Genomic DNA, 24,215 nt, shown 5'->3' on the forward strand with positions numbered 1-24,215 from the left:
CGGGGCCTTGGATTAGGAAGGAAGGCTCATATCAATCACTCTGCCTCTTTGCTTGCCCCACGTCACTAGAAAATGGGTTAAATTGTGCAAGGATGTCCTTCCTCCCTCTGAGGTTCTTCTTTTTTACTCTGCCTTCTGAATCATCATTGTAGGTGGTGAGACTTGTTAGGGCGGAAGTTGACCTTTGGATGAATGTGCTTTGGCTTGGGAAATACGTTTTCATTTTGGACAGCTGAGAAGGGAAGGCTGAGGGACAGAGGGACAGGCTGCCTGATGCTGCTCTGGCTTGGGCTCTGAAGCATGGAGACAGCCAGGTTGTCAGCCTGGGTCATCGGGTTACAGACCTTGCCAACATCACAGGCAGAAGCCAGTCGGGAATATGGTTTGCTTCTCGCAGTTTCTTGTGTGCTATGGCTCAGGGACCTAACCGTTGTGGAAGGTGGCTTGCTGGAGTGCAGATGTAGCCAAGGTTAAAATGATAACCTGTATACTCTCTATATAGTTACAGAGAATAGAGACCCTGGCAAAGCTGTTCTCTGCTTTTGGGAAGTGAGAAGAGTGCTTGCCTTGAGAAGGGAGTTCGGGGAGCTGGTAACGTGCTGTCGTACAGTGCAAACAGGGCGTTTGTTTCACAGGCGTGTTTGGTTTGTGAAAATGTACCATATGTGCGCTTTTCTATTTGTAGGGCCTCATTTTAAAGAAAGCTAAAAACACAATCGGGAAAGTCTAGCAGGAGACAGGGTAATGGAAGAAGGGGAGGGGACCCCGCTTTTATAACCACCGGGATACCTGTCCCTGGCCGGGGCACTGACCGCATGAGCCTCACAACGACCGCAGGGTAGTGAACACGGGCCCGGGAAGCCCTCCCACTCGAAGCGTGCACGACGGACTCCAGAGCCTGCTTGCCCCCCTCTCCTATTCAGGTGTTCCTTCGTGATTTTCCTCCGCTGCAAGGTGTTTTCCTTGTCTTCCCAGTGTTTTTGACCCTTGTGTCACAGAACTGGAAAGCATTATGAGGAGGAAGCTTTCAAAGAAAAATAATGACTGAGGTGGTGTCTGTTTGATGCAGAAATCCTACACAGTTCTTTGCCTAAATCTGGTGTCCAATAGGCACAATCACGCTTATTGCAAAGGACTTTAGTATTGTCCAGCATCCTGGGATACTGTCAGCAAGACATCAGGAGAAATGGTAGAGGGGATCCCTTCTAAACATCCTTCCTGGCTGCTCCGTTTCATGGTTTCCCAAATGTTGAAAATACGCCAAGTCTTTGTTTGATGGCTTCTCAGGAGGTTCAGGTAAAGAGCGACCCAGTTATAAACCTAGCGTCAAGAGGTTAAAAATACGACTTGCGTTTGTCTTCAAAGTGTTCTCCTGTTGAACTGATCACAGACGTGTACTGAGCACCCCCTGTATGCATCAGCGCTGCAGGCGCTGGACCGCGGGGGTGAACTAGACTGTTTCTGCCAAGGGTTCCAGTGAGAGAAACAGACACAAGCCACGAAAACAAATAGGTTGGAGAACTCCGGGTCCGAGAAGTGTTGCCAAGATGGGAAATGGTTGAGACCCTAGAGCATGACGTGGGCACGACAGTCACAGTCAGGGCCTCGGGGCGTCTCTGAAGAGTGGGGGGTCTCTGAGGAGAGGGCACCTGAGGACTGTGACATGGCGTGTGGGGCTTGAGGATTCTAAGAAGGAACTGCAACCACAAATGAGATGGGCATGTCCCTGGGTCACGCAGGAAGTGCAGAGGAGGAGGAAGGATGGAGGCTGCTGAGGACAGATGAGGACAGGTGAGCAAAGGTGAGGGCCAGGGAGGGGGGAATGGGCCGGAGGCCTCAGAGACCAGGGAGCTTGTGGAGGAAAGGATGAGAGCGGGCGAGCGTGCAGGAAGGGCGGTGCGGTCATGGCGCGGGGATGGGGTCTGAGGATGAGGTTTCCCAGGAGGTGCGGGCGGTCATCGCCGACTCCAGGGATGGCTGAGGTGGGGGCTGACGTGGGGGAGGGCAGTGGACTTCTGGGGTCGAGAAATCAAGGCGCTGGGAGACCAGAGTACAGCACAGGTCATTGACAAGGATGCTGAAGAAACAGAATGGCGACAGGAACGGCGCCGGAGAGGAGATGATGGCCGCACGCTGGAGTCTTCTACGTGGGGGGCAGGGATCAGAGGGCGAGCAGATGCTGGAGGGAGCGGTACTGGGGCTTCGGTCTAGGACATGCATTCAGGTAAAGGGTTTTCTTTATGGTGGTAAATGCACGTGGCAGAAAATACACCACTTGAACCATTTTTAGGTGTACGGCTCGGTGGTGCTAAGCGCGTTCACTGTTTTCCAACCCTCACCTCCATCCACCTCCAGAGCTCTTCTTCTTCCCAAACTGAAACTCTGTCCCCATTAAACACGGACTTCCCCCCTCCCCCAGCCCCTGGCACCCACTGTTCTACTCCCTGTCTCTGTGAATGTGACTCTTCTAGGTTCCTCAGATAAGAAGAATCGTAAAATACGTCTTTTTGTGACTGGCCTACGTCACTTAGCATAACGTCTTCAAGGTTCCTCATGTGGTGTCCCGTGTCAGACCTAAGAGGGAGGGTTCTGGGGGAAGACAGTGAGGAAGTGTCTTGGGAATGGCAACGGGAGCCATTCTGACTTCTAGGAGTGGACGTAAATGGTGCAATTTCAGCAGAAAAATGTCCCCGATTACCAGGGCCGTGGGAGAAGCGCTGTCCTCGGAAGAGTTGCCACACTTCAGGGTGAGACAAGAGGGGAGGGACATCGGGGAACAATGTGGAGAACTAGGGGCGTCTTGCTGATGACTGACTGGGTCCCAGGGAGCACAGTGGGCGTGGTGGAGGGGCACCTGATGAGGTCATCACAGGACAAGCAGCCCTGCGCTGACCAGGATCAGAGAGGCCCAAGGGGGTTAACTGGGGGCTCCTGCATGTCTCGGGCCCCCAGCCCACAGCTGGCCCTTCCAGAAGGATCACTGGGAAACATGAGCGATCGATCAAGAATTTAAAAAGCCGTGTAGTGGGAACGTAGGAAAAGCCATCGTGGGCTTTTGAGTCACAGGTCCTTCCAGTCTGACCTTTGCACTTGTGAGGCCTGGACCAAGTTCCCTCACCTTTCTAAGCCCCCCACCTCCTCATCTGTATGATATGAGCTACACTGAGATTTGATAAAAGTAGTAAATGAGAGAAGGTACACGAAAGGTCTCTGAAACCAAGAAGTGCTAATCCAATGCCATAATTATTCCTCTGACTTAGTACTTACTGATGACATTTAACGTAGAAGACTATGGTAAGTCCTTAAATTGTGTTCTAAGATCATAAACAAATTGATCCTATGCCTTTGGGTCTATATTTGGTGGAGTCAGCTAGCGAGGCCCCTCCCTGTTCGCTCTCAGACATCTGGCACCTTGACCATTCACCAGCCTACGAGCAACCTCAACCGCCTCTGAGGGAAGGCAAGCCGTGACCAAAGCAGCTGAGAAAAGCTGAGGATGGAAGGACTGGAGAAGGGGGTGTAAACCTGCTGGCCTGTCAATCAGAGCGAAAGAGCACTTTTGTGCTGTCACTGGGGAAGCCCGAGGACGGCCCGCTGCGGATGGAGGAGGAAGAGGCGTGGGCCCAGCCCTGGCTTTCCCACCATCAGGCTTTGTGACCTCAGCCATCGGCCACCTCCCTGGGCCTCGGCTTTCTCACCTGCAAATTGAAGGAGGAAGGTGCTCACTAAGCTCTTGTTATTCTACGATGCTGTCATTCCCTGGGCGAGCTATGCAGATGTTACCAAATGAAAAAAGCCAGATATGCAAGGCCACATACTGGGCTTCCCTGGGGGCGCAGCGGTTGACAGTCCGCCTGCCGATGCAGGGGACGCGGGTTCGTGCCCGGGTCCGGGAAGATCCCACATGCCACGGAGCGGCTGGGCCCGTGAGCCATGGCCGCTGAGCCTGCGCGTCCGGAGCCTGTGCTCCGCAACGGGAGAGGCCACAACGGTGAGAGGCCCGCGTACCGCAAAAATAAAAAATAAAAAAAATTAAAAAGGCCACATATTATATGATTCTATTTATATGAAATGTCCAGAACAGGCAAATCTGTAGAAACAAAAAGTAGATCAGTGGTTGCCAGGGGCTGCAGGAGAAAGAGACTTGGTGAGTGACAATTACCTGTGGTAGGTTTCTTCTTAGAATGATGAAAATGTGAAAATGTTCTAAAGTGGATTATGGTGATAGTTACACACTGTGAATATACTAAGAGCCTTGAACTCTGCATGTCTCATGGGTGTGACCTTACATAAATCACTTGCCTGAGTTGAGCTTCTGTTGGCCAAGTCATTCCCACTTTCTGTTTCATGAAGTGCATGTGAGTCAGGTACAGTAGCTAATTGGGCACTGTTCATTTCACTGGGTATGACAGTGGCATTCCATGACTGACAGCTGAGACACATCAGAAGAGGAAAGAAAAATAAACAAGGAAGAAGGGAGAGAGAAGACAGCGGGGACTGGCGGCCATGCTGTGCTGGTGTGCCTCAGCACAGAGATGATGCTGGGGAGACAGGGATGAGAGCATCCCACAGCGCTGGGACATGGTCCATAAGGGGACCAGTGCCGGGCTCCGGAGGGAAATGCTACATCATAGCCCAGAACCACGGTATTTATCAGAAATCCTAAAGTGTGTATTTGGGGGGAAAAAGTGCCACGGAAATCCTTTCCCTGCACGTCACAGTGCAGATTCTGCACAACTGGAGCTCTCGTGGACGTCTCAGACGCCAGCGTCTAAACGGACTCAAGTCCCATCCCCTGCCCCCGCTGTTTCCTCCCCTGTCTGCTTCAAGTCCATCCACGGTGCACCATCCACTCACATCCCAGGAGTCCCCTAGACTTTTCACCTCACTCATTGGTAAGCTTGTGCCCTTCCCTCCAAACCCACTGCACACCCTCCAAAATGCATCTCCCTCTGCTCTATCCCCCAGATTTTTGGCTACAGTGGCAGAGATGAGTAGTTGCAATAGAGACCACATGGCCCTCAAGGCCTAAAATAGTTAGTTTTAAAATAGAATCCAGACTTTGTTAGTCCCCTCCTGTGGCCGTCAATGGTAATGCATGACACCAGAATGAAAACTCTTTATCAGAGGCTGCTTTTTCCCCTAACAATCTCCCACGAATGCACAACTTCCCCTCGGTCTAAGTGAGCAAAGGTAGCAGTAACCACACCTTACTCCATTTACTCTGTGGAGCTGTCCCTGCGCAGACTCAAATCCATGCTGTCTGGCTCCAGGCATGGGTCCCTCTCAACACCCGCACAGTCTCACCCTTCGCACCACAGCTGTGCACAGGCTACGGTCAGACAGACTGGGGTTGTTTTTGGACACCCATCGGTGGTCTGCTGCTGGTCAGAACGGGCTAGGGGATACACCAGCACACGGTCACCTTGGTTCTATACTGCCTTCGTGTTCCCAAGACAGTTCCCGGCGGCCGGGCCGATGGGACGTTTTTGTCTGCTGTTCCTAGGGGTGTGTGACAGGATCTCTGTTCCTCAAGGTTTTGGTTTTCTACAATTTGCACCAAATTATCTCCTGAATTTTAGGTCCCCACGCCCTCGGCATGAAGTGTTCGATGGCTAGTGCGCTGAACAAGCAGACCTAAAGTTGAAATGGATCGAAATGTTTAATGGTTGTGCATTTTGGACTCTGTAGGGAACCACAGCCATTCGATTCTCCTTTTGTGAGACCACATAAGGCAGTCAGACGCGGGGATTTAGGAATAAAACCCCCATCCTAAGGGATGCATAAAAAGGCTCATAGAGGACCGATTTCCATTAAAAAATAATCTCTGTGCAGTCTCCTGATTCTCAGACTACTTCTGATATATTTTAACAAATATGTGCTCTATCTAACTTAGAATTTATAGTTTTATTTCCTTCATGATTTGGAACAGATCATTCGAAGATAAGGGAAAAAATAATATGTCTTTTGGGGGTTAGTTTATGAGATGTGTTTACCACAAACAGGTTAGTTACGCATGTTATTAGATTTTGCATACTTTTTTCATACCTCTTTGTGTCATTGTATTCACCCTCCTTTAACCCACATTTATTCCACCTGGTCTGGTATGCTGTTCAGTTGTTTTTGTTAATAAGTACTCCATTTTGCCAAAAGAACGGTACAGAACTTCCAAGTCATTTAAAGGTCTAGAAATAGCTTACTTGCTTTAGCAGAAACTTAGCTCTAATGAGAATTTGATAAATTCTAGCTTGTTGTAAACTAGACCCCATACTTCTTTTTTTTTTTTTTTTGGCCTCGCTGCATGGCATGCAGGATTCTTAATTCCCTGACCAGGGATCGAACCCGTGTCCCCTGCAGTGGAAATGCAGAGTCCTAACCACTGGACCGCCAGGGAGGTCCCGAGACCCCATAATGCTTGTGCCTTGATTTAAATCTGCGTACAGATTGTAAAGAGTGCAGGCAGATGCTAGACCCGCAAAGCCGGCTCTTACCACGCTAGAGAACTAAACACAGATGCATCTTGGGCCTCAGGGATGCAGGCCGGAACGCTGTCCCGAACGCTGTCCCACTGGCTGGGGAGGGGGCGGGCTTCCGGAGAGGCCTGCTACTCCAGAGCCATCCAACTGCCCCCAGGACTACTATTTCCATTCTAAATTTAGAGTAGAACTTAATTGTTCCCATATATTAGTGAGGTCTTTTTCTAAAAGAAACAAATGCTGAAGTCAAAATAAAAGAGCAGAGGGGTAACAGGAAATTTAATATAAAAATTAATTATATTTAAATAACGTGGAGATAACATTAAAATCACTCACAGACCCCACAGACTCTCCTCTGCAAAGACCAACAACCAGCTGTCCTTCCAGAAAACACTGCTGGCCTTGTGTTCATATTTCCTAATATGGTCTTCTTGTTGCCAACATCTTATAATAAACCCTAGTGGATATAACACCAAGTAGCTAGATGTGAATCTTGCTGAGAGCAGACTGCTTTGGACGTCATTCTTCCTGCCACTAAAATTTATTTATTTATGTACTTGGATTTATTTGGTCTAAAAAGAGAAGGATTTTGGCCAAATATGAATGCATAAACTTAGTAATATTTTCATAGATATTGTTATAGGTATAGGCATTTCATATCAAAGAACTTTTTTCAGCACCCTGTTTGAATGGTAAAAGTTTCAGAACCTGTACCAGATATAAATATATCAAAATATGTGTTTAAAATCAGATTATCCATGTTCAGGGGCCTAAAATAATGATGGATAAATATTAGAGGAATAATGATAACAGCTCCCACTTAACTGAATACTCTCGTGAACCCTCTACTGTTCATTTCTTGTTATAAAGTAAGTGTAATTGTCCCCGTTGTACATCTTTGGAATCTGAGGCTCACAGAACTAGCAAGAAAGTCAAAATTCAAACCCAGTTCTCTTTCATTCCAGTGCTCATGCTTTTTACATCACACAACTGCAACCTGAAGCAGGAAGAGCTGCAGGGATTATAATGTACTTCTTTTCCTACTAATATATATATATATTTTTTTGCGGTACGCGGGCCTCTCACCGTTGTGGCCTCTCCCGTTGCGGAGCACAGGCTCCGGACGCGCAGGCTCAGCGGCCATGGCTCACGGGCCCAGCCGCTCCGCGGCATGTGGGATCTTCCCGGACCGGGGCAAGAACTCGTGTCCCCTGCATCGGCAGGTGGATTCTCAACCACTGTGCCACCAGGGAAGCCCCCTACTAACATTTTTAAACTCACAAAACATGTATTGCACTTTATATTCATACACGGCAAAATTTTTAACGTTCATTTTCTAAATTGCATTGGAAACAAATGATACTATAGAAAGATAAAAAATGTGATTCAAAGATAGAAGAAAAAGAAACTTAATTCAAGAAAAATGGTAATAGGTCAGCTCCTGAGCAACAACTAAAAATGTTAGATGGATAACTGAAATCCCATTTCTAAAGACATCAAAGAGCTGTGGAGGCAAAAAGCCTGAATTAACTAAAGTGTCTGAGGGAGAGCTCCTCCCCAGGGAGCAGTCTGTCACCATGTGTCTCCTTCCCTGAGGGCGTATGCAGACTCAGGGCATGGGCTGAGGCTAGAGTCTCAGATGGGAGAGCACGTCTCCCTTCAATAACAAGGTCTCCCTCAGACACACGGCTGCCCTCCTCGTGACCTTTACCAGACTGTGGAAGCCACCTGTGGAAGGCGGGGGCAGAAAGAAGCCTCTGAAGGTGAGACCGAGTCTCCTGGTCTTTCAAGATTGAGGAGATTTAGGTTTCAGCCTAACTGAAGCCCATTAGGCTCTAAATCCGGAAGCCCAGGAGAAAACACCTGAAGAATGGGAAGTAACCGAGATTATGTAAGTCTTAAGTAAGTCTTACTAAAATTGCAACCCGTCCCAACCCATTTCAATACCTGTTAGGACTGAAGTCATCAGCTACTCATTCTCACAGAGCAAATCCCTCCAAGGGAGATTCCTTGTTGGTGGAAGATGTAATCCAAACCTACACAGTTTCTTCATATATGATGTCTACATACAACAAAAATTACTAGATACATGAAGAGACAGAAAAATGTGATCAATGATTAAAAAACAAACAACAGGTACAGCCTCATAAAAACCTCAACACTGGATTTAGTAGGCAAGAATTAGATGAAAAAACGGATGAAAACATGGAGAATTTCATCAGAAAACTGAAATGTATTAACAAGCATCAAAGGGACATACTACATTTAGAATAAAACAGTTTTTGAAATTAATGATCACTAGATGGTTTAACAGAAGACTGGGCACAGCAGAAGACAGGTCACGTGAACTAAAACGCACGTTAAAAGAAAGTATTCAAGTTGAAGGAGAGACAAAAAATGGACAAAACTTAGGATCGAATAAAAGACATACGTATGATTTGAGTCTCAGAGCAGGAGAGAAAGGGAGAAAACTGCTAAGAAGCAATATCTGAAGAGATACTGAGTGAAAAATTTCCAAAGCTGATGAAAGAGATCAGTTCACAGATACAAGGAGCCCAATGAATCCAAAGCAGGACATATATAAAAGCACACCTAGGCACATTGTGTTCAAACAGTGGCAAGCCAAAAGCAAAGAGAAAAATTTTAAATGAGCCAGAGAACGAAGACATGTCCCCTTCATAGAAGCATGACTTTTCAGCAGAAACTACAGAAGTCGAAAGGTAATGGAATGAGAGTGTAAAGGCAAGACACAGATTGGGATTTGCAATACACACACAGAGAGATAAACAGAGACACACACACACATTTTTGACAATAACTTATATCCAGCATATATTAAAAACTCGTACAAATCAATAAGAAAAACACAGACCATACAACAGAAAAATAGGTCAAAAACTTGTAGAGGCAGTTTACAAGAGAAGATACACAAATGGCTGAAAAAAGATGCTCAGCATCATTAGTAATCAGGGAAATACAAACTAAAACCACAACGCTAAACCGCTATGGACACCAGAATGACTGCAATTAAATCCGTGTACAATACTAAGTGCTGGTGAGGATGTGAAGCAATATATGTTGCTGGTAGGGGTGTAAGTTGGTTTGGCGTGTAAAAACCGCCAGTATCTAATAAAGCTAAACATACACTGGGTCTATTACCCAGCAATTTCATTCCTGAGCATCCAATGGAAATCAGGGCTTAATGTTTATCAAAAGACATGAATAAGAGTGTTCACATTAGTATTATTCACAGTGGAAACAACTCAGATGTCCTTTAGGAGTGGAATGGAGGGACTTCCCTGGTCGCGTAGTGGTTAAGGATCCGCCTGCCAAGGCAGGGGACACGGGTTCGAGACCTGCTCCGGGAAGATCCCACATGCCACGGAGCAACTAAGCCTGCGAGCCACAACTACCGAGCCCGTGAGCCACAAATACTGTAAGCCCACGTGCCTAGAGCTCGTGCTTTGCAAGGAGAGAAGCCCGTGCACCGCAACGAAGAGCAGCCTCCGCTCTCCGCAGCTAGAGAAAGCCCGCGCACAGCAATGAAGACCCAACATAGCCAAAAATAAATAAATTAAAAAAAAAAAAAAGAGTGGAATGGATACGTGAACTGGGGTGTATTCACACAAAGGAACACTGCAGTGAAAAATAACAAGATACGCAACAACAGTGAATGAACAAGAGGGGATCTTAGGGATACAGGTTGAGAATATCCTGTATCTTGACCTAGAGCAGTGGTGAGCCCCCAGGGCACATTTGGCAATGCCTAGGGACATTTTTGGTTGTCATTTCCAGGGAGGGGATGCTACTGGCATCCAGCGGTAGAGGACAGGAATGCTGTTAAACATCCTGCAACGGCACAGTTCGGCCTCCCACTGGGAGGGAGTCAACCCAAAATGTCCACAGTGCTGAGGCTGAGAAGTCCTGATCCAGACAGTGGTAACACGAGGGTAAGTGAGAACGTGTACATTTTACTATAAATTATAACAAACGAAGCTTAAAAAAAAGCAGGACTGGGCTTCCCTGGTGGCGCAGTGGTTGGGAGTCTGCCTGCCGATGCAGGGGGCACGGGTTCGTGCCCCAGTCTGGGAAGATCCCACGTGCCGCGGAGCAGCTGGGCCCGTGAGCCATGGCCGCTGAGCCTGCGCGTCCGGAGCCTGTGCTCCGCAGCGGGAAAGGCCACAACAGTGAGACGCCCGCGTACGGCAAAAAAAAAAAAAAAAAAAAAAAAAAAAAAAAAAAAAAAAAGCAGGACTCTCACAAAAATAGCTACAGTTCCTCACTGAAATTTAGAAAACGTACATGAAACTTTGTTTCCATTTTATAAATAGTCTAATTTATTAAAGAGTCCTAACCACCTGAACTTGCCAGGAATTGCATTAAGCCTGGAAGAACTAGACCCTTCGTGTGCAGTCCCTATTAAATGGAAAGAAGTATCTACACCTTTCTATAGAGCAGGAGAGGCACAAATTAGAATCTGGGTCATCACAGAAATGGATATTTGTAGAAACACAATAAGGGTATATGGTAAAGTCCATACATCTGGGTTTCTCTTGCATCCACTACAATACAAATAGAGAAAAACATACATGTACTTTTAAAAACAATAGTCTCATAACCTTGATTCCAAGGATAATAACTTCTTGCCATTATTTATCAACAAGACTTTTACATAAATTTAGGAACCTACTGGTCCCTTAAATCTTATTATCACCACACCCTGAGACATAAAAGTCACTTAGAAGTGTTGGGTAGGGCATGGGTTGCACAATTCTTTCCAGTGTCTTGCAGAAACGGAACAGCTATACAAGCCTGTGTGGATCTAGCCAAACAGCCCCCAAAGGGCTGGAAGTGCTGGGTGTGTTGCAGCCTTAGAACGACGGGCACCACAAACTCGTGTTCTAGCTCTGGAGCAAACACCGTCCAGTTAACATCAGAGGTGACAGGGGCACAAACAGAGACAAACCAGAGAAAAAGATGCTTCCCTCCGCTTCACCGTTGAGCTGAGGTGCACGTGGTCAACCCAGGCCCTCAGGAAGTCCAACTGCTGGGTGACTTTGCATGAGATGCTGTTGTCTAAAATCCAAACACTGATATGTACTTGAGAAGGATTTTACAATGTAAAGTAAAATTAATTAATAACTAGAAATCGAGCATTCCCAAACCATCAAGGTCAAATGGCTGTAATAATCATTGAAATAACTCGAGTGAAATATCACTGCTGGGCAACACAGCATATTACTCATTCTTCACAGATGACTCCCCATGCAAATAGCTGAAATCTAATCAGCTGGATTCTATGAATTCATAATCACGGAATATCACCTTGGGCACTCAGTCATATAAGGCTTTGCCGTGAAGAGCTGCTGCAGAAGCCCATTCAATGGTACTGGGAATGGACTCACCCCGTGCAGCGCTGTCTAAACTCTTGAACTGGCTGCTCAAGGTAACATTCAGGGATCATCTCAGAAGTGTCGGGTAGTCAGTGACTCACTTGTACGGTACTAAATGCTAGGCTCTGACTCGGCGCAAACCCTATCAGTTGCTGCTGACACTATAGGTATTTGAATAGAAGCTCACACTGTGAGTCACCTGGTTGCTGTACAGAAAACAAATCGGCAATATTCCCAGTTGAACAGTGATTCACGTTATAACCATAATGGGACCTGACTTGATACGTGTGATTTCAAAACTCAGTTCTGCTGGACTGGCTTGGGAGCCTGCTAGAAAGTCACTCCCTGCTTAATGCCCTGGATTTCTGTCTAAGAACATGTGTCCAGAGAGGCAAAATCAAGGGTAAGACATTGCGCTCACGACTGGAGAGAACCATGGTTTCCTTCCTCAAGGACGCAGGCACAGTTCCTAGAGTGCCTTCCCTGGCAGACACAGCATTCCTGTAAATAACTTCGCAAGGCCAGACACTCACGTGAAAAGCTCTGCCATGTAATTTCTAAACCGCTTATGTGAGGGCTGGACCTTTAAGCCACCAGCTGCGTCTGTTTGTGAAAGGTGAATGTCATTAGACGGACACATGCAGAAATGAAAAAACAGCAGAACCTTCGGAACTGGTGTTCAAGTGTCTGGAACGAAACCAGTCACCTGGCAATTGCATTAAAATAAGAAAGCTTTTTTTCCTTTTTCACGCATGCTTGTCTACAAAATCTGGAATAATAAAACCTCCTGGTATGTAATCCTGAAAGACTTTCCTAAAAAGCTCTCTTACAGGAAAGACCTTCAAAGCCATCAGGAAGGAGATTTTTAAACATTTAAGAAACGCTCAAAACTGATTTCTAATGTAAAACCGCTGCAAGGGATCAACAGAATATGCAGCCGAATGGGGGACCTTAAATTCTGACGCTGGCTCTACCTCTTGCTTGATCTGGGACCTTCCCATAACTCAAGCAAGTCATGTTGGTCGTATCTTCTGATGTGAGGGACCATGATAAAGTGGTCGGCCAGCAGTAGCCACATTACTGCCCGGCCTTTCTTATGTCGCTGATAACACATGCTTGTATATTTTTTCCTTATATCATACCTTCTGGTTTCCTATTTGTTAAAGGTTCATTAATCTGCAGTAAACAGGAAATCACCCGTGTGGTGTGTAAGAGGCCTGGGCAGAGCCAGAAGACCTAATTCTAATCCCATTTCGGCCTCTATTTAGCTGCAGATATCTGACCTTTAACCTCTCTGAATGTTTCCCCACCTGTAAAGTGAAGGAGGTAAATAAATAATCTGACTTTTATCATTCTATATTTTTGATATCAAGGGCATTTTGGCTAAAATGTTTACAATGATCTTAGAGAAGTTAGCATGTCTAGCTCCTAAGTTTCCACACTCTCTTAAGTAAAACTGACTCCGGGCAATATTTTAATGCAGACATCAGATTTTCTGTATATACCATGACCTAATACATAGTTTTAATGCATATCTGTTTTACAAAGTGAAATATTTTGAAGGTTAGAGATAATTTTCTTAAAATGCTATTTGAATCACTGCATATAAATACTTCATAATTATTTGAAATAAGAGGGCCCAGATGATATAGAAATGTATTGTTTTTAAATTTAGATACTGACATAGAAAACATTTTCTAAACATTTTCTATTTTTCAAATTTTGACGGACATCTTCTATTTCATCACATATACTCTTTGTAACAAACAAAATGTGCATTTTGTTCCTCATCTTTTAATATTTTGAAGTCTACTTAGCCAATTTAGCACCAATACAATAACAATAGTAATAGTAACTTTTGTTTGGTGTGTGTCAGAGCTCTGCTGTATTAATTTACTGAATGCTGGCAGCCAACCTGTGAAGCAGGTATTTTTCTTATCCCCATTTTACAGATGATAAAACTACGGCACCGAGAGGTTAAGCAACTTGCCCGAGGTCACACCGCTAGGCTGAGATTTGAATCTAGACAGTTACTGAGTCCAGGGCTCTTACCCATTAGGCAATACTGCCCCTCATATGCGATACTGATACTGATACAAAAGACGCCACTTAAGGAACAGGAGATAAACCGGAAGAAGCCCAGTAGAAAATCAGGTTGTAAGCAAAAAACTAAGAGTTTACAGATAAGAGTCTTTCCATGACACATCTCCTTCGCGAAGTCGGGGGAGGAATTCACACCATTTCGTGAACTCGGACCCCTGTTTGGTCAATTCCACAATCTGGAACCACCAGAAGTGAAAGAAGCCAAGCCACGCAGCGGCCCTGCGACCTGCGCTCCAGAGGAGGGGGGGCTGACCCAGGACGGTAACGAGACGGTGCAGAAGCTCCCCGCCTCCGGGGCCACCGCGAGCACCCGCGGGCGAGTGACTTCTGCTGCCCGCCCGCGCTGCGGGCACCGGCTGCGGTCGCCGCAACCCGCGCCCTCCGGCCGATCGGCTGGGCGGGGGCGGACAAAGAGCGCTCGGCCTCGGCCGGATTCTCCCGAGGAAGGGATGTGGGAGCGAGTTCCCTCGGAGCGCCCGCCCCCTCCCGGCCAGAAACTCGGCCTCGGCGCTCACTCCTCCACCCGGCCAGCCTCGGGGGGCGCGGGGGGCTGAGCTGCTGGTGGGGCCGCGTCGCCCGCCCCGCGCCCGCCCGCCCGGGCTCTCCTCGGACGCTGGCGACTCCCGGGGGCTCGCTAGCCGATCGGGTCCCCGCGCGCTGCCCCTCCCCAGACCCCTCCCTCGCCGCCCCCCTCCCCCGCTGCCCATCCCTTCCCGCTCACGCCCCCCGCCGGGGGAGGGCCCCGGGCGCACCAGCCAAGCCCGCCGGAAGCCCGCCGCCTCTGCGACCCCTCCCCCGCCCACTCCGCCCACCCCCGGGGGAGGGACGTCGCCGCGCCCGCCGACCCCCCGAAGCCCAGTCCCTGCCGCGCGCCGCCGTCCCGGAGGTCCCCGCAGCCCGGGCGCCAGACTCGTTCCAACTTCCGAGCGTAGCCCCGAGAGCGCGGAACACTCAATCGCCGGGTTCCTGCAAGAAAAATACCCGCGGCGCCCGCCTCCCCCCCCCGCCCCCCGCGGCTCGGGCAGAGCGTGGGGACGGTTCTGTCCATTCGGTTTTCCGAGCTTCAGTGGCGACACCGAGTCAGGCCCCCGGGGTCCGCGGCGGGCGCCCGCTTCCCGCCCGGCTCCTTGGTCCCCGCCGTAGTGGCGCGTCTCCGCTGCGATTCCGGGAGCGTCTCCGCTTCCTTCCCACCTGCGCTCAGACCACCCGCCTCCGGCGCCCGGGGTTTCCCAGGTCTGTTTCGGGTGTCAATAGCCCACCCACTCGCTGACGCCGGGCCACAGAGGTCGAACCGTGCGGACGCCTCGGCGGAGCTCCTTGAGACACGGTCATACCCCAAGCCCCGCACGCCCTGCACGCTGACCCGCTCCCGCCACCGTGGTCCAGCAGAGCGTGCGCGCCCCGCCCGGCCCCGGCCACGGCCACCTCCCGGCCCGAGGCCACAAGGCGAGTCCGGGAGGGAGAAGGGGGCGTTGAGGAAGTGGGTACTCACGCTTCCACCTTCTGCCCCGCGAGCCCGAGGGGGAGCTGCGGCCCGCGCGCCTCCGTCGGCCGTGCGCATGCGTCCCGCGAGTGCCTTATTTTTATGATAATTCTAGGTGCTGCCCTCGCTACGCCCGCGATCGCTCTCCCCGGCTTTCCTCTTCCTCTGGCTCTCCGTCTTTCCTGTCGCCTTCTTCTCCCCCACCCTCGCCTCTGCCTCTCCCCGCCCCTCCCTCCCCCCTCCCCGGCCGGGCCACACAGGGCTCGCTTCCCTCCCGCGGCGGCGCGCGCCTCTGCGGCGGGGCGGGGGGCGGGGGTCCCCATCCATGCCGGGACTGTGGTTCCCTTCTTTAGCCCCGGGTTAGGAAGTACCGAGAGTGTGGGCCCCGCAGAGCCCCTCGGCTCTCCCTATGCTTGGGCGCGCGGGAGGCGAGCGGGACCCCGGCGTGCGGGAGAGCGCGCTGGGATCTTGTGAATGGAGCGGGCGGGGGGAGGCACCCGTGTGTGCGCGCGGGGTGCGTGGCGCCGGGGTGCTTGTACCCGGAGGGTCCGGCCGTGGACTCTCCGCCTCTGGAGGCCGGTCCCCATCATCTCCCTTTCCCCGGGGTGCTTCTCCAGCTCTATCCCCGCCCCACCCGGCTGCAGCCTCCGCCTCCGGAGGTACCAAACTGGAAAGGGGTTCCTCGCCCCCTCCCCGCCTGCCGGAGCCGAAGGTCCCACCTGGCTGGGTGGCGGGGGGCGGTGGCTAACTCCCGACTCCCGAGTCCGGGGAAGAGGGGGACCTGGAGGGTGGCGGAAACCCCGCCGCCGACCAGCTCTGCGGGCACGGAGCCCTGGAGCCCCCGGTGTGCCCTCGGGAGACGCGGTCCGACCTCCGGGCCGTGCGCCCGAGATCGGCGGGGTAAACTGAAGCTGGAAGCCGACCTGACACTAAAATAACATCACGTCATTTCCTCCCTGGCCTCCCGAGCGCGCCGTAGCCGGGGGCTGGGGAGTGGGAGCGCGAGGAGGGGGCGGAGGTTCGTCCGGGGGAGGCTTGGAGGAGGGGCAGGAGAGCGACACGTGAGTTCGGGAAGCGGCTTCGGAGGGGGGCTTCCCCCCTCTTCCGTAGGCTCTGGGAGGAAGTGGCCCGAGAAGAGTTGCTTCAAGGGTCTCCTGGGGGGAGGGGTGTCCGGCGGGCCGCCGGCGCCTGTTCCGTGAGCGTTCTCGGCCGTGTCTCGACCTTCCCACCCGCCCCCCTCCCCTTCTCCCCTTGCTGGCGGGATCCCCTGCTCGCCCCACGTGGAGTGGGTCAGTTGGGGTTAGGGAGGAACCCGGGAAACTCGCGTCCCGCTGAGGCCGCGGATTGGGCGGCGGAGAGCACAGTACTCACGGGCCTGGGCGGGCTCTGCCCGGCGCCGGCGTCCTCTTCCCGGGGCAGGCGTCCCCCTGGGGGTCGGCCGGGCAGTGCCAGAGCTGCCCTGAGCAGGAGCGAGAGGCGGCCCGGCCGCTCCTCCTGCCGCGGCGCGAGCCCAGCGGCTGGCAGGACGGGGAGCAGAAGAGAGAAGTCCGGGCGCCGCAGGGGAGCCCCAGGAAGGGGTCGCTGGAGAAGGTGAGCGAAGAAGCGCGCGAGGCCGGAGAGCGTGCCGGAGAGGAGGCCGAGCAGCTTCGGGGCAGCAGGCGAGCCTGGGAGCTGTGCAGGGCCGGCGGCGGGCAGGGCGAGAGGAGGGGGAGGAGAGAAACAAAATCACACACCGTCACTGTCGGGTCCCGCTACAGACTGAAGAAAAGGTGCAGAGTGCCAGGTACTGCGGCATTTCGAGGCGTTACTTTCGGGGTGCAAGAGAAGGTCGGTGAGAGCAAAAGGAAAGGCCTCTGCGTAGCAGGGGAGATCCCCTTCTCTCCTTCCTCCCCTCTCTTCCCTGCTTCCCCTCCCTCCCATTCTCCCCCCACCCCTTTCAAACTCCTTGCTACTCAGAGTGTGGTCCCTGGGCCAGCAGCTTGGATAATACCCAGGAGCTTGTTGGGAATGCAGAACCTCAGACCCTATCCTGACCTACCGCATGAGAATCGGAATGTTAACATTCCCAGGGAATTCGTAGGCACCTTCACTGTGAGGTGCCGTGTACAGGAGCGTCTGTGTTCATCTCTCTTGGTTCTTTCGACTTCGGATGAAGATCTCCCAGTTCACTTGTGCAGTTCTGGCTCTGGCTCTGCCTCCTCTTTCCCCCTGTCCTTTCCCACCTTCCAAAGTGCCCAGAGCTCTACCAGAAGTTGGTATGAGGTTACTAGGTCCTTGTGATAGGTGTCCATGGGAGGCTTGGATACAGGCAGATGAGGGGTCCTCAGGCTGACGGAAAAGGGACTGGCCATGTGACTTTGGTGGTGCTGGGTGCGGGGGTCAGGGGAGACCAGGACTCAAGAGCACAGTCTGCAGGCCCCCTTTCCACACTCGCTGTGTCCATCTTATTTCCCCGAACACAGGCCTTTCCACCCTCCACTTGTTGCTTGGGAGAGCTAAGCGGCCGAGGTTAAGATAAAAGTATTATTTTCTTGGAAGGCATAGGGAAACATTAATTTAGAAGTCAGAGGCCCAGGGGTCTAGACTCATCCTTGAAATGAACTCCATTGGCAAACCTTGGGAGATTCTTTATTCTTTGAGTTGGTCTGATTCATTTACGAAGTAAAGGATTGAACTCAGTGGCTTATTAATTAATTAATTAATTAATTAATGGCTGTGTTGGGTCTTCGTTGCTGCGCCCGGGCTTTCCCTAGTTGTGGGGAGCGGAGGCTACTCTTTGTTGCGGAGCATGGGCTTCTCATTGCGGTGCCTTCTCTTTTGCGGAGCACGGGCTCTAGGTGCGGGGGCTTCAGTAGTTGTGGCGCGCAGACTCCGTAGTTGTGGCTCGCGGGCTCGAGTGCAGGCTCAGTAGTTGTGGCTCGCGGGCTTAGTTGCTCCGCGGCATGTGGGATCTTCCCGGACCAGGGCTCGAATCCGTGTCCCCTGCACTGGCAGGCACTGCGCCACCAGGGAAGTCCCTCAGTGGCTTTTTAAGGTCACCCGCCTCGTTCAGGCTCTCGTTTTGGAGCTCTCAGGGCTTCTTGGTCCACTAATACTAAGTGAAGTTACAAACCGGAACCTAACTCAGCCAATCCAAACAGCCCCCTCAAGCAAAACAAAAACGCAATTTAATCTGTTGGTGAAGAGCGAGAGAAGTGGTTGCCAAGAAAAATGAAGGGGGAGGCGGGAAGCCGCGAAGGCGAGGGACCGGGCGGCGAGGCGCGGGTCCCCGGGGCGCGGCTGCCGCTCTCCAGGGTCCTGACGGCGGGAGCGGCCTCGGGGGCTTGGCGCGGTCCCCCCCGCTCTGCTGTGGCTGGGCCCGGCCCGCTTTCTTCCGCCTGTGGATGTCTTGTGGGAAGCGGGTGTCGGAGGGAACGAGGAAACCTAGCAACCCATTCTCATGCATGAGGCTCTTCCTGGGCCGCCGCCGGCCGCGTCGGCTGATTCGTCGTTCCCTCGTTTGTATGCGCCCGGCGAGAGTGGAACTCGCTTTGCATTTCCGAGTAAGTTCACACTCTTTCGCTTCCCCTCATTACCTTTTCCTAGAGAACGGGGTCGTTCTCCCGGTATTTTCTTTCTCCGCGTGCACACGGGCCTCTCCCCTCCCCCGCTCTCTGGACAGGCGCCGCGTTTATTTCAGGGGTTGGAGCTGGGAGCCCAGGAGGCTCTTGGATAAGCGCCAGAAGCTCGCTCGAGGGGGAAATGAGCGATTCGGAAAACGCTCGGAGCGGGACTCGGCGCCCAGCGTCTGTCTCTTGGGGAGGGCCGCAGGCGCCTCGCCCCTGGCCGGGGTGGGTGGGAAGGGGGGCTCGGCCGCGGCGGCGCCCCTGGACGCGGGCGGGCCGCTGCTGACCCCGTGCGCACCTGCGGGGAGTGTGGGCCGTCGGCCGCGTCTGCTCCAGCGCGGTGCCCGTGGCCGCAGGCACCCCAGCGGACGCGGCCCCGGGCCGGAAGGACCGTATGCTAAGGATGCCCAGAGAGAAGCGCCGCGGTCCCCGGCGGCCCGGAACATGACGGCTCCGCCCGCGGCCTTTCCGACCGGCTTCAGGCACGTGCTAGAGCGAGGCGGAGAGCGCACGCCCCGGCTGCCGGGGCCCGAAGGGCACGCCCCCGGCCTTGCGTGGGTCCCGGCATTTGCGTCTCCAGCTCACGTTTCCGAATGGTTTTCCGAGAATGTGTGAACCTGTAACCTGACTCTCCCCCTCCCGCCCCAGCCCTGCTTCCCGAGCCGCTTGACGCCCCTTGCTGGGCACGCTTCATTAGGCCTTGCGCTGCGCTCCGAGACAGACGCTTGGGAGGGAAGCAGGGGAAATGTTCCGGCAGAAGGGAAGTCCCTGACTCAGCCCCAGAAACGCCAAGCCCGGCTCCTGTGCGTCTCCGGAGAACTTCACCTTTTCCTCTTCCCTGGCGTGGTCTTTTCCCTCCGGATGAGCAGCCGGCTGCCCAGTTCTGTCTCCTGTCTTTGCGAGGGACGGAGGCTTCTCTGACTGGCGGGGCTGTGAAGCATGACCGGTGTCGGGTGCTGAAACGCGTCCACTTCCTTCGGTCGTTCTAGCAAAGTCAGAGCACGGAGTGTCAATGTAGCCACAAAATTCGATCTGAGAACCGTTATCTGAGGAGAGGACTTCAGCTGCCGGCGGTACTGATCACTCCAAAAAGCCCTGTCTTCCTTTCAGGCCAGATTCTAGATGACGGTCTGAAGGTTTCAAAAACTTAGCCGCCAAAGGGAATCATCTTGGCATCCGTATTCCTGAAAGCACTGCTCCTTAGGGATCCGGAAGACTTAGGGAGTACCTTATTCTGATCGACTATCCACTCGCCTAATTGATCATGGTGGTTATCGAACCATGCAGAGGAGAAAATCACCACACCCCTAATCAATACCAAGAAAGTCTCACCCCTTTAAAAGGCAAATTGAAAAATTTTCATTCACCCCTAAATAGTACCCTTTCATAAAGGAAACCTCCATGGCAGAATTAACCCACTTTATTACCAAAACATTCTGAGAACTTTAGAATTAAAATCACAGTCAGAATGGAAATTGAAATTAGATTTAATTTTATGAGATGACCTATTTTTTTCCTGAACTTTATTTTAAAAAATTCTATTTTGCTGTGCTTTAGCCGTACTGTGCATTTTAATTTTCTATTGTTTAGAGAAGTCATTTTTCTACTTGGATCTAAGAATCTAATTCAGAGTGATTGAAAACTATAGAGGCAAATCTTTGCTTGTGCTGACTGTAAATCATGCAGTTTGGAAAAGCAACAACATATAAGACAAACAGATCATGGATACTAGAGTCACAGGTTAATATTAATTTGAGGCCAACTGAACAATTAATCAAACGTTTCTATTAAGGTTCACTTAGAATTTTAATGTTGCTAGTGACAGTACAGCTGTTAAAAAGAGTACCTCTGCAGCTCTTAATTACTCTGACTTCATTCTCTTAATAACTTTCTAAGGCTTATGGGGAGGTGTCATAAGGAGATGTGGAATGATGGAACAAAGGTAATGAGGAAGGTGGGCCATGAACAGAAGTGGAGTGCACCAGAAGTGAGGGCCACTTAGGTGACGTGTGTGTGTGTGTGTGTGTGTGTGTGCGCGTGCGTGCGTGCGCGCGCGCGCGCGCGGGGAAGGGAAACACTCCCAGGCTCTATCTCCTCTGTTTTCGCTGAGATAACAGGGCCTTCTGCCACCCTGCCAGTATTCCAAACCAAGTGAGGAGCTTGGGACAGGAGGTGGGTCTTTATTTGAATGTATCCATATATTTATTTGAATTATATCCCAAACTGAACTCTGATTTTCCCCTTCAAACTTTCTCCTCCGGCAATCTTCACCGTCTCAGTAAATGGCAACTTGATTATTTTAATTCAGGTCAAAAACATTGGAGTATCCCTGACTCCTTTCTTTCCTTCATACTCTTCAGTCAAATCCAACTGCTTCTCATATTGTCTTTTTTTTTTAAATCTACTTAAAAAAATAAATATATTTATTTCTTTGGGGCTGTGTTTGGTCTTTGTTGCTGTGCGCAGGCTTTCTCTAGCTGTGGCGAGTGGGGTCTACTCTTGGTTGTGGTGCACGGGCTTCTCATTGCGGTGGCTTCTCTTGTTGTGGAGCACGGGCTCTAGGCACGCGGGCTTCAGTAGTTGTGGCACGCTGGCTCAGTAGTTGTGGCACACAGGCTTAGTTGCTCTGCAGCATGTGGGATCTTCCCGGACCAGGGCTCGAACCCGTGTCCCCTGCACTGGCAGGTGGATTCTTAACCACTGTGCCACCAGGGAAGTCCTGCTTCTCATATTCTCTTAACACAGCTGTCACTCTGTGTTATAGGCTGAATTGGGTCTCCCTCAAATTTGTCTGTTGAAGTCCTAACCCCCAAGACCTCAGAATATCACCTTATTTGGACATAGGGTTGCTGCAGGTGTAATTAGTTAAGATGAGGTCTTACTGGAGTAGGATGAGTCCCTAATCCAGTATGACTGGTGTCCTTATAAAAAGGGAAAGTTTGGACACAGACAGGTACCTAGGAAGAACGTCACGTGAAAGTGAAGGCAGAGATCAGGTGACGCGTCTACAGGCAAAGGAATGCCGAAGGTTGCCGGCAAACCACCAGGATCGAGGAAGAGGCACGGAACAGAGTTTCCCTTAGAAGGAATTTGGCCGCAAGACTGAAACATAGCAACCGTCCCTGAGTGTCCAGCCTGCTTGGACTGCCCTGTGGATTTCAGACCAAGACTGAAGCATTAACTCATACCTGAATTTCCAACTCTTAGCTGAATTTCCAATCTGTAGGGCTGGCTTGCCCTGCAGATTTCAGACTTGCCAACCTCCACAATCACGTGAATTCAGTTCTTTAGAACCCCTCTCTCTCTCCTTCATTTATCTATCTCTCTCACTATCACATGTATATCCTATTGGTTCTGATTCTCTGGAGAACCTTGACAAATACACCCTGCTACAGGTCTTCTCATCTTTCACCTGGACTATTGGAATAGCCCCTAAGTAGTATTTTTACTTCCCTTTTGCCTCATTTTCCCTCATAGTCTAATCTCAGTACTGAAACCAGATATATCCTTTACAATGTAGGTCAGTTTCTGTCACCCTGTAACCCTAACCCTAACCCTAACCCGAACTCCAAACTTGCTATTGGCCACTTTTTTCAGAGTAAAATCCAAAGTCCTTGCACTCCCTCTCAAGGCCCTACATGAATGTTGCCACCCTACCTCTGGGATATCCTCTTCCTATACACCTGTCCCTGTAATACTGGTTTTCCATAGAACCTATTACCATCTGACATACTACATGTTCACTTGTTTATTAGTACCATGTAAGTAGTTAACTTTTCCCCTTTTGTTCTTGGCAGTATCTATAGTGCCTAGAATAGTTCTTGGCCCTTAACGAAGTGCTTGATAAATATTTGTTGGACAAATGAATTAAAAAGCAAACAAATATTATGCAGCCATGAAAAGAAATGAAATTCTTTTTTTTTAATTTGAATTTTATTTAATTTATTTTTGTATAGCAGGTTTCTTATTAGTTATCTATTTTATACATATTAGTGTATATATGTCAATCCCAATCTCCCAATTCATCCCAACCTCCCCCCCAACTGCTTTCCCCCCTTGACGTCCATATGTTTGTTCTCTGCATCTGTCTCTATTTCTTGCTTGCAAACCAGTTCATCTGTACCATTTTTCTAGGTTCCACATATATGTGTTAATATACTATATTTGTTTTTATCTTTCTGACTTACTTCACTCCGTATGACAGTCTCTGAGTCCATCCACGTCTCTACAAATGACCGAATTTCGTTCCTTTTTATGGCTGAGTAATATTCCATTGCATGTATGTACCACACCTTCTTTATGCATTCCTCTGTCAGTGGGCCTTTAGGCTGTTTCCATGCCCTGGCTATTGTAAATAGTGCTGCAGTGAACATTGGGGTGCATGTGTCTTTTTGAATTATGGTTTTCTCAGGGTATATGCCCAGTAGTGGGATTGCTGGGTCATATGGTAGTTCTATTTTTAGTTTTTTAAGGAACCTCCATACTGTTCTCCATAGTGGCTGTATCAATTTACATTCCCACCAACAGTGCAAGATTGTTCCCTTTTCTCCACACCCTCTCCAGCATTTGTTGTTTGTAGATTTTCTGATGATGCCCATTCCAACCGGTGTGAGGTGATACCTCATTGAAGTTTTGATTCGCATTTCTCTAATAATTAGTGATGTTGAGCAGGTTTTCATGTGCCTCTTGGCCATCTGTATGTCTTCTTTGGAGAAATGTCTATTTAGGTCTTCTGCCCATTTTTGGATTGTGTTGTTTGTTTTTTTAATATTGAGCTGCATGAGCTATTTATATATTTTGGAGATTAATTCTTTGTCCATTGATTCGTTTGCAAGTATTTTCTCCCATTCTGAGGGTTGTCTTTTTGTCTTGTTTGTAGTTTCCTTTTCTGTGCAAAAACTTTTAAACTTCATGAGGTCCCATTTGTTTATTTTTGTTTTTATTTCCATTATTCTAGGAGGTGGGTCAGAAAAGATCTTGCTGTGATTCATGTCAAAGAGTGTTCTTCCTATGTTTTTCTCTAAGAGTTTTATAGTGTCCAGTCTTACATTTAGGTCTTTAATCCATTTTGCGTTTATTTTTGTGCATGGTGTTAGGGAGTGTTCTAATTTCATTCTTTTACATGTAGCTGTCCAGTTTTCCCAGCACCACTTAC

General features: G+C 50.2%; 1 protein-coding gene across 2 annotated transcripts in view; it reads right to left on the reverse strand.

The window, feature by feature from the left end:
* RGS20 (regulator of G protein signaling 20) overlaps positions 1 to 24,215 on the reverse strand; it is a gene marked incomplete at both ends in the record, with an annotated part of 76,815 nt that overhangs the window by 30,778 nt on the left and 21,822 nt on the right. Inside the window, one exon of one of the 2 annotated variants that reach the window (XM_082674744.1) lies at positions 16,827 to 17,126. The exons of the other annotated variant lie outside the window; for it this stretch is intronic. Within the exon in view, the coding sequence (XP_082530870.1) occupies positions 16,827 to 17,126 (300 nt within the window). The remainder of the gene's footprint in view (positions 1 to 16,826; positions 17,127 to 24,215) is intronic. 2 annotated transcript variants of the gene reach the window in all.

Source organism: Grampus griseus (assembly GCF_964374135.1).
Source record: "Grampus griseus genome assembly, chromosome: 17".
Classification (NCBI taxonomy): domain Eukaryota; kingdom Metazoa; phylum Chordata; class Mammalia; order Artiodactyla; family Delphinidae; genus Grampus; species Grampus griseus.